Below are 15,856 nucleotides of genomic sequence, written 5' to 3' on the forward strand. Positions count from 1 at the left end.
TTTGGTGGTGGCATCATGCTGGAGCTGGCAGAGAATGATTATCTGACTGCGAAGGCTGGTGGGGTGAAAAGTGTGGACAAGGGGGACCCTATCCTGGTTCTGGGAGGGAGGAGAGGGGGTGAGGGTAGAGGGGCGGGGAATGGGTCGGACACGTTTGAGAGCCCTGTCGCCTACGGTGGTTGGGAAACCACGATTAAGGAAGAATGAAGACAGGTCAGCAGCACGTTTTGGAAAGTGGCATTCGAGTTTGAGGTTCTGGCAGTTTGTTTTGTGAGAGTGGGGTCTACAGGATGGATGAGCTAACTGACCATAGCACCGTGTTGCAGGAAGCCATTCAGGTTAAGGGGGGCCAAAACAAAATGTGGTGGTGGTAGGGGACAGTATAGTGAGGGGGATTGGTACTGTTCTGTGCAGCAAAGAGCAAGAGTCCAGGCAACTGTGTTACCTGCTGGGGGCCAAGGTTCAGTGCATCTGCTCAGGGCTGAAGATGAACTTACAGTGGGAGGGGGAGAATCCAGTTGCAGGTACCATAAACATAGGCAAGATGAGGGAGAAGGTTCTGCATAGTTAGTACGAGGAACTAGGCACTAAATTAAGAAGCATAACCTTAAAATTAATCATCTCTGGCTTATTATCTGAGCCACGTGTGATTGACATTGCATAATTAAAATCAGCTAAACGAATGTGTGGCTCACAGACTGGTGTTGGAGAAATGGGTTCCTGTATGTGGAGTACTGGCCCCCCAGTACTGGGGAAAGTGGGGTTGTACTGTTGGGACAGTCTACACCTGAACTGTGTTGGGATCAGTGTTCTAGCAAGCTGCTTAACTAGGCTAGTAGACAGGTTATTAAACGAAAAAGGGGGGCAAGGGATCAAATTTGGGAAAATGTGGTAAATCAAAGAGTAGAGGCAAGGCAAGAGAGAAAGATATTAATATATTGTATCGCATGCAAGAAGTAACAAATGCTGTGAATATAGGGGAACCGGTGGATGTACTGTACTTAGACTTCCAGAAGGCATTTGATAAGGTGCCGCATCAAAAGTTATTATGGAAAATATAAACTGATGGTGTAGGGGGTAACATATTGGCAATGATAGAAGGTTGGCAAGCTAACAGGAAACCGAGTGGGCATAATTGGGTTGTTTTCTGGTTGATAAGATGTAACGAGTGGTATGCCACAGGGATCAGTGCTGGGGCCTCAACCGTCACAGTTTATAGAAATGATTTGGGTGAAGGGACTCAAGAGGCAGAGGTAGATAGATTATTGGTAAATGAGGTGAAAGGTTATCAGGGGGGTAGACGGTTCAGGGGAGGCAGGAATGTGGAGTTGAGGTTACTCCAGATCAGCCATGATACCATTAAATGTTGGGGCAGGCTCGAGGGGCCGAGTGGCCTACTCCTGCTCCTAGCTCATCTGTAAAATTTGGATGAGGGGGCCCATCTCTGGTTTGTAAAAAAAATGTTTTGAGTTCTCCACTGAAGCTTTTACAATATGCCTCAGTTACACTGGGCGTTCCTGTTTTGTGGCTATTAACCACTGTACCCTTCCGGAAATTGCATGGATTTGGACGTTTGGTTCTGGGCAATGGCTTCCACTGAGAACCCAACACAACCACACAGAGTGCTCTCGCCAACACTGTTGCTATGAGGTTTCTAAGAGTTGTTTCTGTCCCTACGGCACTTGAGGGCAGAGGGCCTTGCTCTCCTAGGATAGTTTCCGAGCTGACACCTTCATCTTTCTCACCAGGCACATCTCCAAATCCATGGTGGAGGAGGGTCTGATCAGTGAGCGGGACCTCCACACTGAACAGTGGTTGGACACAGGAAGCCCCGAGGCAAAGCGACTCAAGGTGAGGCGTGTCCCCATTTCCTTTCACTTTGCAAATTGAAAATCCCAGCAGCTTTCTCGGCTCCTGCTGGACCTCTCGCTTTCTGCAGGTCCATGAGGGTCGTGACCAGTTTGCCAAGTTTGAGCATTGCTTTTTCAGTTTTAGGAGCTAGGTTCCTTTCCAGCTCAGACTGATGGAACCAAATTTCTTCCACCCTCAGCTGCCGCTCTCCCTGTCTGTCTCTGCTGTTTATAATCCTACTTGAAATGTGATTCAGTCCAATGCAACGCTAATAGGCACTGAATTTAATAATGATAATCTTTATTATTGTCACAAGTAGGCTTACCTTAACACTACAATGAAGTTACTGTGAAACGCCCCTAGTCGCCACATTCCGGCGCCTGTTCGGGTACACAGAGGGAGAATTCAAAATGTCCAATTCGCACACGTCTTTCAAGACCTGTGGGAGGAAACCGGAGCACCCGGGGGAAACCCACATGCAGACTCCGCACAGTGACAGTGACCCAAGCCGGGAATCGAACCCGGATCCTTGGTGCGTTGAAGCAACAGTGCTAACCACTATGCTACTGTGTCGGGAATATTGTTCAGAAAAGACATCTGCATTGGAAAATGCCTCAAATGTACAGTCAGTATCACTCTTTTAAGGCTGATGTTGAGCGACTGTGATGGCCAAAATAGAGGGGACTTTACTCAGGGTCCTGTACCTCTGGTCCCCTCTTTGTAATCATCAGTACAACTTCCAGCTATTGGGCAGACCACAAGCTTACTGGTGGCACTGGAGACGGTACATTGTCGGTGAGGCTCCTCTACCTGGCCAAAGAGTTGCTGGAACTTTAACTGATCATGGGCGAGATTCTCCGACCCCCCGCCGGGTCGGAGAATCGCCGGGGGCTGGCGTGAATCCCACCCCCGCCGGTTGCCGAATTCTCCGGCACCGGAGATTCAGCAGGTGCGGGAATCGCGCCGCGCCGGTTGGCGGGCCCCCCCCACCAGCGATTCTTCGGCCCGGACGGGCCGAATTCCCGCTGCTAGAATGCCTGTCCCACCGGTGCGGATTAAACCACCTCTCTTACTGGCGGGACAAGGCGTCGCGGGCGGTCTCCGGGGTCCTGGGGGGGGCGCGGGCCGATCTGGCCCCGGGGGGTGCCCCCATGGTGGCCTGGCCCGCGATCGGGGCCAACCGATCAGCGGGCGGGCCTGTGCCGTGGGGGCACTCTTTTCCTTCGCCTTCGCCATGGTCTCCACCATGGCGGAGGCGGAAGAGACCCCCTCCACTGCGCATGCGCGGGGATGCCGTGAACGGCCGCTGACCTCCCGCGCATGCGCAGCCCAGCAATGTCATTTCCGCGCCAGCTGGCAGGGCACCAAAGGCCTTTCCCGCCAGCTGGCGGGGCGGAAATCAGTCCGGCACGGGCCTAGCCCCTCAAGGTGAGGTCTCGGCCACTCAAGGAGCGGAGCATTCCGCACTTTTGGGGCGGCGCGATGCCGGACTGATTTGCGCTGTTTTTGGCGCCGGTCGGCAGACATCGCGCCGATTAGGGAGAATTTCGCCCCATAGTTTGGAAATCTCTTGCTAATTCTCCCTTTTCTTTGTACCTCTGATCTAATCTGAAAAATATTTCCATGTGTGCCAGTTTTCCAGGATTGTTGCATCCGCTATGGCATTTGAACCCTGCTGCGTTATTCATCTTTTAATTCATTTTTCTTGAGTTCTTTTTCTCTTCTCCCAGTTTTGGGGCTCCATTGCCTATTCTGCCTCACAGGTTGGGAGACCTTGTAGATGGCCTGACTTAGCCTCTGGTTTTCTGTGTTTCCCAGAGGGGTTCAAGCTATACTTCTAGCTTTTATCTGGTGTCAGCTTAAAATAAGCTTAAAATAAGCCATTTATGAGTGAAATCAGGAAACACTTTTTCAAACAAATTTTATCTCGATCCCTTTCCCCAAAAGGCTGTGAATGCTCAAATAATCAACGTTTTGAAGAGTGAGATGGGTAGATATTTGTTTGTAAAGATTAATCGAGGGATATGAGCAACGGTGGTTAAATGGGAGAGAAGTACAAATCAGCCATGATCTGAATGAAAGGCAGGACAAACTGAAGGGGCTGAATGGCCTAGTCCTGTTCCTCTGGTCCTCTATTGCCATAGGGATGGGGTAAAATAGAAGGCACAAATATATATTCTGCTTGCTTCATTCCATCTATTCGCTTAGCAATATGTTGAATCACCTCGGCTCCATGGTTTTGGCAGTGCCTGCGGGTGATGAGAGGTGTGTGGTTCAGTGGGTTAACATCCCTGCCTCTGAACCAGGAGCTCTGGGTTCAAGTCCGACTCCAGGATTTGATGGCCACTGAAGGTGCGTTCGTAACTGAGTGCCAACCTGTGTCGGCAGGCAGTAAAAGCAGGAGAATGTCCTGGTCAGCCATGCTTGATGTGGAGTGGCTCCCCTCCAGCTATAGCCGCTGGATTCAGGAGAAGCAAGCTACAGAAAGCAGATGTAAGCATGTGCTTTGTCTGCCTTAAGCGTCTCTAGACAGGGTAAGGCTTTGAAATCTGAGGGATCTGTCATGCGCTAACAGTGGTGCGGTATTCCCCAATCGGTTGAAGATGGCCGTCAGTGCCACTTTTAGCGTGAGTCCAAAAATGGACCTGTCTACACTTCCATTAACCTGCACTCTGAACTCTCTCTGACATATTCCTCAGGTGGAGGAACCAACCATTCTGTCGGATAATGAAGATGCTGTCGATTGTCGGCAATGGACTCAACACCACCTCGCTGCAGCAGACATCCGGATGCCACCCTCCATGGCCCTGACGCCGCCTCAGGGAGAGTTTGATTCTGATCGCATGGATGTGAACGTCCGAGGTCCAGGTACCCGTCCTGTCAGACAGCCAAGAAATGTATTTTTCCATTAGACAGAACCTTTCCAGTACTGTGTTGGCAAAATACTTCTGTATGCTGGAGTAGTAAACCATTCGGACCCAGCGTTTCCCATTCACATTCCCAGCCAGCTGCTGGTTACATGGCAGCATTGGCCAACACCAAGGTTTTCTGCCGCCTCCTTGGCTGGAGGTGGTATGTGTTACAGAAGGGCCAATGTGCAACTCAAGGGTTGCATGTTTGACATAGTCTGATTGGGGTCAGTGACTGCACAACATTGAGAGCACGAGGGTCGCAGGTTCCTTGGGTCATTGAGTGGTGATTAAGACTAATAAATGTGACTATTTTCCTATTCCCTATGCCCAGGGCACTGTGATACCGCAAGGCAGGGTGAGATCAACTAACTCTGTATAGACCAGGGATTGAACCCTCAACATTCTGGTCTGTATGGCTCAATATCACTAAGGCCCTCGTTTACAAAGAGTGATTAGAATGTGGGACCTACATGGAGTGGTTGAGGCAAACAGCAGAGATATCTTGAAAGATGTATTTGCGGGGGAGAAAGGAATATGAGGATATGTAATATGTTTAGATGTCGGATGTGAGGAGATTCGTGTGCAGCATAAACACCAGCATGGAACAGTTGGGCCGAATGGCCTGTTTCTATGCTGTGAAATGCTATGGAACCTGTGTGAATGTCACAGAAGTACCATTTTATATTAAGTTGCAAACCTCTTCAAGAATAAAACACTAAGGCGTATAAGCTCTTTGAGTGAAAATCAATCCTTGTGCTTGTTTAGATGGTTTCACCCCACTGATGCTGGCCTCTTACTGTGGTGGAGGACTGGACACAGGCTTCACTGAGGAAGAGGAGCAGGAGGACTCATCTGCCAACATCATCTCAGACCTCATCTACCAAGGCGCCAACCTCTGTGCACAGACGGACCGAACCGGCGAGACTGCCCTCCACCTGGCTGCCCGTTATGCCCGGGCAGATGCTGCCAAGCGACTTCTCGATGCGGGTGCTGATGCCAATGCTCAGGACAACACTGGGCGAACCCCTCTCCACGCTGCAGTCGCGGCTGATGCCCAAGGAGTCTTCCAGGTAGAGTTATAGAAAGATACTTAGCAGTTCAGTTTATATGGTATCCATAGTCTGCCAAGTGTTAGCAAGAAAGGAAAATGTTGCGTTTACACCGTATGTTCCACATCCAAAAGTGCCTTGCAGCCAGTGAAGTACGTTCTGAACCATAGTCATCAACTCTACTTCAAAGTAACGTCCAGGGATCTTTTACAACCAACTGATAGGCTGGGTTTAGAAACGGCACCTCCGACAGTGCACTCCCTCAGTACTGCACTGGAGTATCCACCTCAATGTTACAAGTCCTGGAATTAGACTCTCTACTGAGCCATGCCTGTCTGCATAATGCAGAGCAACACCAAGGCAGCACAGCATGATTCCACAGGCTCCCCCACATAGAGTGGTTAGGCAGGTGTACTCCTGGTGTGTCGGTCGGAGAGTAAACTGCAGGAGTGAGGAAGGAGACACAGAATCGTGAGTTCCTGAGAAATAACCCGTTGTATTCAGAATTAATTGGATGAGGAGGGTTGGGTTGGGTTTTGGGATTACATCGGATTTGTAAATGTTCTGGAGAAGATACATGAGAAATATGTTCAATTGGTACCGAATCAGTATCATAAATGACACAGGACAAAAGGAGGCCATTCAGCCCACAGTGCCTATTACCATAGAATTTACAGTGCAGAAGGAGGCCATTCGGCCCATCAAGGCTGCACCGGTTCTTGGAAAGAGCACCCTACCCAAGCCCACACCCCCACCCTAGCCCCATAACCCTGTAACCCCAACCAACACGAAGGGCAATTTTGGACACTAAGGGCAATTTATCACGGCCAATCCACCTAACCTGCACATCTTTGGACTGTGGGAGGAAACCGGAGCACCCGGAAGAAACCCACGCAGACACGGGAAGAACGTGCAGACTCCGCACAGACAGCGACCCAGCCGGGAATCGAACCTGGGATCCTGGAGCTGAGAAGCAATTGTGCTAACCACTATGCTACCGTGCTGCCCTGTATTCTTTGCAGAGTTTATGTTATTCCTCAGCAAAGGTTCAGTGCTGCAACTGAACCTGGTTTTTAATATCATTCAATATGTTGGAACTTAATGATTTCAGTGCTCACCTGCCAACCTATCTGCTGCAATTAAAATAGCGACAAATTAGCAGCTGTCCTAAAATTGTGATTGATCTGAGATTAGGTGAGAAAAATACAGAACCAAAAGGAAAGAGTATGATATGAAACTAATTAGACACCTTTGTTTTTTTAAATAAATTTAGAGGACCCAATTTTTTTTTTCCAATTAAGGGGCAATTTAGCGTGGCCAATCCACCTAACCTGCACATCTTTGGGATGTGGGGGCGAAACCCACGCAGTCATGGGGAGAATGTGCAAACTCCACACGGACAGTGACCTGGGGCCGGGATCCGGGTACTCTAAATTTATTTTTAAAAAAGAAACTGCTGACTGAAAACCATTCCTTGTCTCCCCAGAGATCACTGTGATGCAATGAAGCCAGTTTGTGTGAAGTATGTAGTAATAACTAGTCACGGTAAAGGTGAACTCTGTATTGCTCACTCTCCACCAGATTCTCATACGGAATCGAGCCACAGACCTGGATGCGCGAATGGTTGATGGCTCCACTGCTCTGATTCTCGCTGCCCGCCTCGCTGTCGAGGGAATGGTCGAGGAACTAATAGCCTGTCACGCCGATGTCAACGCTGTGGATGAAATTGGTATGTTTGAGAGTGTTGGGGTTGTGCACAGAGGCATCTACTCAAACTATAATCCAGGGCCTTTGCGTCAAATGTCTGTCAACGTCAATAGCAACTGGAGTAAAAGAAAGTCTTGAGCTGTTTTACAGGAGCGATTATCAGACAAAATTTGACACTGAGCTACAGGGGGAGATGTTAGGTCTGATAACCCAGTGCTTACTTAAAGAGGTGGGTTTGACAGAATCTTAAAAAAATTAGGGGTGGGGAGGTTTAGAGAGGGCGTACCAGAGATTAGAACCTTGGCACCTGAATGTTTGGCTGTCAGTGGTGGAGGGAGAGTAATCTGGGATTTTCAAGAGGCCAGAATTGGAGGAAATACAGAGGTCGTCTAAGGGTTGAAGGGCTGGAGGAAGTTACTGTAGTAAGGAAGCGTAAGGCCATGGAAGGATTTGACTATTTTACAATTGTGACGTTGATGGACAAACAGCAAAGATAGGTCAGCGAAGACAAGGGTGATGGGTAAATGGTACGAGTTAGCGTGTGATCAGTAGAAGTTTGAATGATCTGAGGTATATGGGGTGGTTGGTAGGTGGGAGCCTGACCAGAAGAGTTTGTTTCTGGTGTAGACCAGTTTCTCACAAAGCTGGTTCCTTCTACTAAGTCTGACCGTTGCTAATGTTCTTGCTTGCTGCAATGAGCTGGACCAGTGTAAATAACTCCACTACTTAATCTGGATGTTTAGGTAAATCTGCCTTGCACTGGGCTGCAGCAGTGAATAATATTGATGCCACTCTGGTTTTGCTGAAGAATGGAGCTAACAAGGATATGCAGGATAGTAAGGTAAGGAAAGGGGTACGTCACTCTCATGTATATCAGCAACACTCTGCCAATTCTTCAGTCCGAGTTCCATGACCAGATAGTTTGAAACTGAGTTATCAAATCCTAAAACAAGCCCCCCCCCCCAACCACCACCACCACCACCACCAAGAGGAGCAGGAATGGTGGCAAAGTGGCTTCACTTCCCCCAAGACCATAAGTAAAGTACAGAGTTGGTACAGCAGAGAAGGAAACCATTCAGTCCATTCTGTCTGTGCCCGCTCTCTCAATGAGCAATTCACCTGGTGCCATTAACCTTAACCTTACTCCTTCTTCCCACAACCGCGCATTGGATGATAATCCAATTCCCTCTTTAATGCCTCGATTGTACCTGCCTCCACCACACTCTTAGGCAGAGTATTCTCGATCCGACCCACTCCGTGCATGAAAGATTTTCCTCCTGTCTCCATTGTATGTTTTGCCAAGTGATTCACCTGAGGAAGGAGCAGCGCTCCGAAAGCTAGTGATATCGAAACAAACCTGTTGGACTTTAACCTGGTGTTGTAAGACTTCTTACTGTGCTCACCCCAGTCCAACGCCGGCATCTCCACATCATAACAAAAGTCTGTCAATCTCGGCTGTGGAATTTTGAATTGACCCCTGGCCTCACAGAATTTTGGAGGAAAGATTTCTTCATTTCCATCCGTTGTTGTGTGAAAGTGTGCTTCCTGTCGTGAGTCCTTTGTTTTAAACTCTCTTACCAAAGCAAATAGTTCCTCTTTATCTACTCTATCAACTCCTTTAATCATCTTGATGAACACTCTATGCTCAAGAGTATGGAAGCCTAGTCTATGAATCCTGTCCATATCTTGCAAACGTTTTGGCGCCGGTATCATTTTGACGAATGGTAGAATATATTCTCTGTGGTTTGAAGCAACTATATCCTTTTGTACTATTTCTTACGGTAAGGAAACATTTATTTTTCAGGAGGAGACGCCGCTCTTTCTGGCTGCCCGCGAAGGAAGCTTTGAAGCTGCCCAGATGCTGTTGGACCACTTTGCCAACCGAGACATCACAGACCACATGGATCGATTACCACGGGACATTGCACAGGAGCGGATGCATCACGACATTGTGCAGCTGCTGGACGAATACAACGCTGTACGGAGCCCTCAGGGGCAAGGGGGTCACATGGGCAGCCATTCAATGTCCCCCCTCATGTGCCCGCCAAACAGTTACATGGCTAGCCTAAAGCAAACGCCCCAGGGAAAGAAAGCGAGGAGGCCTAGCTCGAAGAATTCAGGCTCCGGGAATAATAGCAACATGTCTAAGGACTCGAAGGAACCAAAAGCAAGGAACAAAAAGTTGAGTTTGGATTGCCACGCATCCCTCATGGAAAGCTCAGTGACATTGTCACCCGTAGACTCATTGGATTCACCACGTGCCTATGTTACTAACCCTACGTCACCGGTCATGACAGCCTCTGGAATCCTGCATCCTGCTGGCTCCTTATCAGTGCTCGCCAACCCTCCAGTGAATGGTATTCTGGAAGGTCCCTTCACTGTCTCCTTGGCAGGACTTGGTGACCTTGGAGATGTTGCTCAGAATGCTGCCATCTTATCCATGAGCCACATTCAGCCACGCCTCTCAATGTCACAAGTCACTGGCCAGCCCAACTGCCTTCTGAATGCCAGTGGCCTTGGCCTCAATGTTGGGATGGTGAGTCCTATCACCGCTGTACCCTTTGAATGGCAAACGAGGATTCCCAGCTCACAGTGCAACTCGGTAATCAACGTCGTGCAACAGTCTGCCGGGCCACATGCCGGTATGCACCAACCGAGTCAAATCCTGCAGCATGGCTTAGTGCTGCAGAGCCGCATGACCATGGGCAATGGACCTCAAATGATCAACCAGCAGAGTCCAGTCAAGCCCCAAAACCCAGTTGAGCAGCAGGCAATTTCCCAAGCCTCGCAGGCACAGCAGAGGCGCACCCCGTCCACCACCGGCCACTCCATCCAGCAGAGCCTGTTAAGGAACGAGATGGCGCGAATACCAGATCACTGCAACCAATCGATCTCTCCGCAGGAAGCCCAGCCTCCCCAAGCCAATGTGCCACCATTTTACAAGCAGCACAGCAACACCACCACTGAGGACTACCTGACTCCCTCTTCCAAACGCAGCTACACATCCGGGCACGACAATACGCCCAAGCATTACCTCCACCTGAAGAATGAACACCCCTACCTGACCCCATCCCCAGAGTCGCCCGAACAATGGTCCAGTCCATCTCCACATTCCATGTCTGATTGGTCAGACTCCACCCCCAGCCCAGCTATAATTGGACATCAAGCTCAAATGCAGCATATGACTGAACAAGCAACCAAAATGCAAGTTTTTGCGTAAAATACATCATTCGTTCTTTTTATTAAAAAAAAGAGAGAAGTCTCTATAGGATATTAGGACCTGGGCTATTATTATTTTTGTTGCTACTCCTCCTTTCGCCATTTGAAGAGACAGTCATGAAGGAGTCGGTTCTGTAGTAACGCCAGCTGGCTTTGCAATGGAGGTCGTCTTTCGGTTTTGAATTTCAAAAGAAAAGATTTTTTTATCTTTTCAAAGCAAATGGGGAGAAGGAAGGTTTTCAATGTATTCCTGTCTCACTATGGTCATTGCCTTTACCGTACGTGTTTATGAATCAGCAGGGGCCGCTTAAATGAAGCCTGTTACATTTCAAATGTTCTCCTCAATATGCGACACCTCTTTCAAATACTTGTCGCTGAGCATTAAAAGCCCTTTTCTTTCTCCTCTGAAGTACTGGACTTCACTCACCTATTCCTGGTTTGACCGATGCCTGGGTTACTTTAGTTTTGCCAGGCTTTTTTTGTCTGGCATTGCTATGACCCCCCCAAGAAGGACCCTGAGAAATCACCTCGGACGAACTTGGACAAGAGGACTCGGATGCTACATTTACTACTGCCTCTCCTGAGTAAGGTGCACCCCCCCCCCCCACACTACTTTAACTTAGCTGTTACAGTAAGTCCAGTTCCTTCTCATTGGGACTCCCAACATGGTCTGTCACCTGCAGTCAACAACCATCCCAGAATAACTGGCTAAAATAAACCCTTGAAGAAATTGTGCTTCAAGCAACTCAAACACTTAAAAATAAAACACTGTCCAAACCATTAAAGCCTCAAGTGTAGGGTCATCCTATCATTTCATTATATATAAAGTAATTAATATGAGAGTTTTTAATATGATTTCTTTCACTCGTGCTCTTTTTCTGCCTGAATCCTCAATAAGCTTTTCTAAAACTTACTGCCATTGGAAATTGTGATGTTGGCAAGAGCACCATTGTATGTTATTTAACTGTTCCGAGTTTCAGAGGAACACTGTTGTTTGTTTTTATTGTCAAGTTCTTCCAGTGTAGGGAGGAAACCCTGAGAGACTTTTCCAAGAATTGTCCTGAGTGTTGTAGAAAGGCCAGAGTGTCGAACAAAGCTCTGCCTCAAATCCCAACCCAGCGAAACAGTCAGTAGCAAAGCTTACTCAAGCATTCTGTTTCAAATTGCCCAGGTACTGATCAGTATATCCTCTTGGTTACTTCAGTGACTGACAAGGCCTCAAAATGGCCACTGAGTTACAAATTCATACAACCTATTGTGTCACGTTATTCATTGCATAATTTTAATTGTAACCGTTTTATTTTAAAGAAAAAGAGACATCAAATATTCCATATTTTAAAATTGGCTTTATTCTGTTAGCGGGGTTGATAATTGCTCCATAAGAGAAGTTTACTGATTAATAGAGCTGGAAAATATGAAGCCTGTTAAAATGAGCTCATTAACTGAGCATATAATCGGTGAGTGTGAATCTAGCAGGTCTGTGAAGATCTAAGATTTGGCTAAAACATAGAAGTTCAGAAAGATTGGTTCTGGGCACTCACTTAATCAGGGCAGGTGTCTTGAACGGGGCATAGCATTGCATCCACAAGTAGAGGCTTCGAAATAAACTGTTCAGCCCTTCCCCAGCAAGGAGCTCGAGTTCCACTCATGTCCAGCACAGCTCATTTCTGAAGTCTTTTTAAGCCAGACCAGGTGAGCCCAGTATTAGACGCTACAACAAAACAGCAAACACCTGAATCTGCCTGTTTAAAAAATAAATCTATATTTAATAACCTGCTATAATGAGCAACAGAATTACAGAGGTTCAATTTTATGTTAAGGTGGAGGATCACCCTTGAACCTAATGACGCCCAGCATTGAAAACCAGTGTTCAATTTCACTGCCAGTTCATGCAATCGCATCGAGAGATAAAGTCATTCCAGCAGTATCAGGTGCCACAGGGCTCTTGGGTTAAGAGAGTGGCTGCGTTTGGTCGAGGCAGTAAATGTTGTAGTTCACCACCTTAATTTACAGGTACCCGTCGGAAAGAAGGTCGAGATGTTTTGTGATTGTTGATGGAGGTTTTGAGTCAGTGTGTTGGCTAAGAAAGTGTCTTACGGTGCAGCTATTCCAAGATACTAACAGATGGTGCATGTGATGGCTGAAGAGGTTCTAATTTTTCAATAAGTTATTTCTTTTGTGTTCCCTCACCTCTCCCCAACCCGGATTGCCAACTCTGATTGGATGTATTCCAGGAGGTGTCACCATGTGGCCTCCAGCCACCTCCCCGACTATCCTGCTGCTAATTGCCTAACATGTCCATCCTCATGATGCACTATGTTAGACACCAATCAGAAAACTCTTTCTTACCTGATTTATGTTTTCCTGTTAGTCAAGTAGAAAGTGACCTGTCTCTCAGATATTTATGGGTAAAAGCAAAATTGATGAAAATAAAACCAAGAAGACGATCAATTTTTTAAATGGCTCCTCCGGTTTTGTCAGTACCTTTAATCTCTGGCAATTCCAGGATGACCCTGGATGGCTGACTATCCGAAATTCAGCACTGCTGTCCCGCCTTATACTTGTGCAAGAAAACGGCAAAGAAAACTGCGACAATGCAACATCAAACCTCTAAATTAGATAAACTCAATTCCGGGGAGCAACGGAGATTGGGGTTGAATTAGGTTGCCTGTGGGTAACTTGATACCCTTAGTGAGTGAAGAGAATTTGTTTCCCTGCTCTGTAGGTCCTCACTTCTGGGTGTGCAGCTAGATTTTATTTTCCCAATATTAATTTATTTTTTAAACAAACTTGAATAAAACATGACCTTGATGGTTCAATGGTGTCCAGTTAAACTGCCTACAAATCTGGCCACCATGCCATGGTTGCTGATGGCAACCCAGTAATAAACATAGTTCGACCGACGCAAAATAATAATGAGAATTCAACATTTATCGGTCAATTTTCTGTTGTGAAAAATCAGACCTATCCTAATTTAACTTTGAGTGTGTGTTGAATAAGCAAAGATAAAGGGTTGGACTCTCCATCAATGAGATGCTCCATTTCGCTGGCAGCGCACTCACGTCCGTGGGTTTCCCGATGGCGTTGGGGCGCCCATGATGAGAACCCCCATTGGCCCGCTACCGGGACGGAGAATCCCGCTGCCGGCGAGGGTGCGCCGCATCCGAAAACTGGTGCGCAAGACGGAGAATCCCGCCCAAAATCTTTCACTGATTCGCATTCCCCTCCGTGGATTGAGGAAGAATATTTGTGGCCTCTTCTTGGCGTCTAGTTTAAGAACAAAAGGCACCAAAACAAAGTCCAAAAGCCATTTTTTAGAATCGTAGAATCCCTACAGTGCAAAAAAAGGCTATTCGGCCCATTGAGTGCACCGGCCGAGGCCCACGCTCCCACCCTGTCCCAGTAACCCCACCTAAACGTTTGGACACTAAGGGGCAATTGAACATGGCCAATCCTTTAGCAGCCTAAGGCTCGGGATTTGGCATCCGAAAGCTGATTTTGAGAGGAATGAATCCAAATTGCCCAATTCAGGTAGCTGAGAGGTGGGATGAGCATTGCAATCTGCCCCTTTGTAATAATATGGCTTCAGGGAGCATGAGATGGCCCTCTGGTTGGTAGGTGGAAGTTCTCCTTCTCCTGCCCAAGGTATGTTTCATGTCTTTGAGGTCAGACTTGCCCATCTCCAAATCTGTTCCTAAATGCTGATCCCTGCCGAAGAGTAACCGTGATAGTATTACCCGTTCATCTGCAAATCTGAGGAGGGGAGGGATGGGGAATGCACTTTTTCGCTAGGACCCATATGCCATGTAGACAGGATTATGGTCAAAAGTCAACCATAGTGTTGTCTAAATTCTGTAAAAACCCTAATCTCTGCACCACATTACCAAGAAGGAGAGGATAGAAATGAACCTTGTATATTTTTTAAGAAAGAGAACTTTTATGTCAACCCTTTGTTTATAAATCGCCTCGAAGCCCACTCTGGAGGGCCTGGACAGTTGGCTTTTGGAGATGGGGGTGGTGGGGGAGGAGCAGGTATCAAACCTGAAGAAGGAATGAAGTTTTAAATTGCAAGTTGAGGGAAAGGGTGGGGAGCTAGAATTGTGGATCAGATGGTAGGTCGGGTGAGAGAGGGGGGAAAGTGACGAGTCGGTTGGGGGTTGGAAGGAGGGGAGAGTCAAATGAGGTACAGCAAAGGCCCTGCAGGGAAGCAGAGTACAGAGTGTGAGCTTTGAGCGGGATACAGGGTTCAGGTAGTTCTGGACCCACTAAGGATGGACTGTGCAAGTTAGCGTCAATTAGAAATCAAGCAAAAATTCAAGAGGGCCCACACTGCTCACGATAATGAGAGGACACCCTGTTAGTTGGGCTTATTTCATACCTTAGTTGGGACTGAATTTATGAGGGACCTATATATATATTTTATATATTTTTTCTCAACATTCTTGGTCAGTAGCGCAGCTCAAACAATAGAATGTACATTTAAAGCATTAACGGATTTTTTTTTTAAAAAAACAAACTGTAAATAAATCAAATTGAAGAACAAAAAAAAAACATTTACTCATTTCAAAAGTACTCTTGCTGTTTGAAATGTTTCACGTACTCAAATAAAAAGTTCAATTTCTTATTAGTTGTATATCACATGGATACAGCCAACATACTTGGGTGTTCATTCTTAGAAGGACTCTTTCTAGACATTTTATAATATTTCAAGCCTTTTTACAAAAATGTAGCTTTAATCTGTACAGAAAAAGTATTTTAAGTCACATCTTTTGTATGCAACGAATAAAGGTTGTGAGGTAAACATACTTCAAAAATAAAGCTGTAGGAAACTACACAATGTGGATCTCAAGTATTTTATTTACAATGAAACCACAGACTGAACTCCAGGATGGGTATTTACAGTAAAGTCACAAACATTGCGACATTATTTCAATGCAAGAAGATATCATTGATAGTGAGTTGAGCCAATATTCTTGAAATGTCTTCATATCCCAAAGTGATGTGAAGAAGTTTTTGAGGTGCTTTCATATTTGGCCTGAGTTAATTACAGGCAAGTCTCACAGTACAAAAATTCCTTCACAGCTGAAAAGAGAAGAGAATGCATTCAATGTCCAGCTT

General features: G+C 46.8%; 1 protein-coding gene across 1 annotated transcript in view; it reads left to right on the forward strand.

Moving 5' to 3' along the window:
- notch3 (notch receptor 3) overlaps positions 1 to 15,575 on the forward strand; it is a 248,761-nt gene extending 233,186 nt beyond the window's left edge. The window contains exons 29-34 of the mRNA XM_072490978.1: positions 1,749 to 1,851; positions 4,551 to 4,719; positions 5,529 to 5,833; positions 7,394 to 7,541; positions 8,263 to 8,360; positions 9,324 to 15,575. Of these exons, the coding sequence (XP_072347079.1) occupies positions 1,749 to 1,851; positions 4,551 to 4,719; positions 5,529 to 5,833; positions 7,394 to 7,541; positions 8,263 to 8,360; positions 9,324 to 10,739 (2,239 nt within the window). The 3' untranslated portion in view covers positions 10,740 to 15,575. The remainder of the gene's footprint in view (positions 1 to 1,748; positions 1,852 to 4,550; positions 4,720 to 5,528; positions 5,834 to 7,393; positions 7,542 to 8,262; positions 8,361 to 9,323) is intronic.
- The last annotated feature ends 281 nt before the right edge of the window (positions 15,576 to 15,856 follow it).

The sequence above is a fragment of the Scyliorhinus torazame genome, chromosome 27, assembly GCF_047496885.1.
Source record: "Scyliorhinus torazame isolate Kashiwa2021f chromosome 27, sScyTor2.1, whole genome shotgun sequence".
Classification (NCBI taxonomy): Eukaryota; Metazoa; Chordata; class Chondrichthyes; order Carcharhiniformes; family Scyliorhinidae; genus Scyliorhinus; species Scyliorhinus torazame.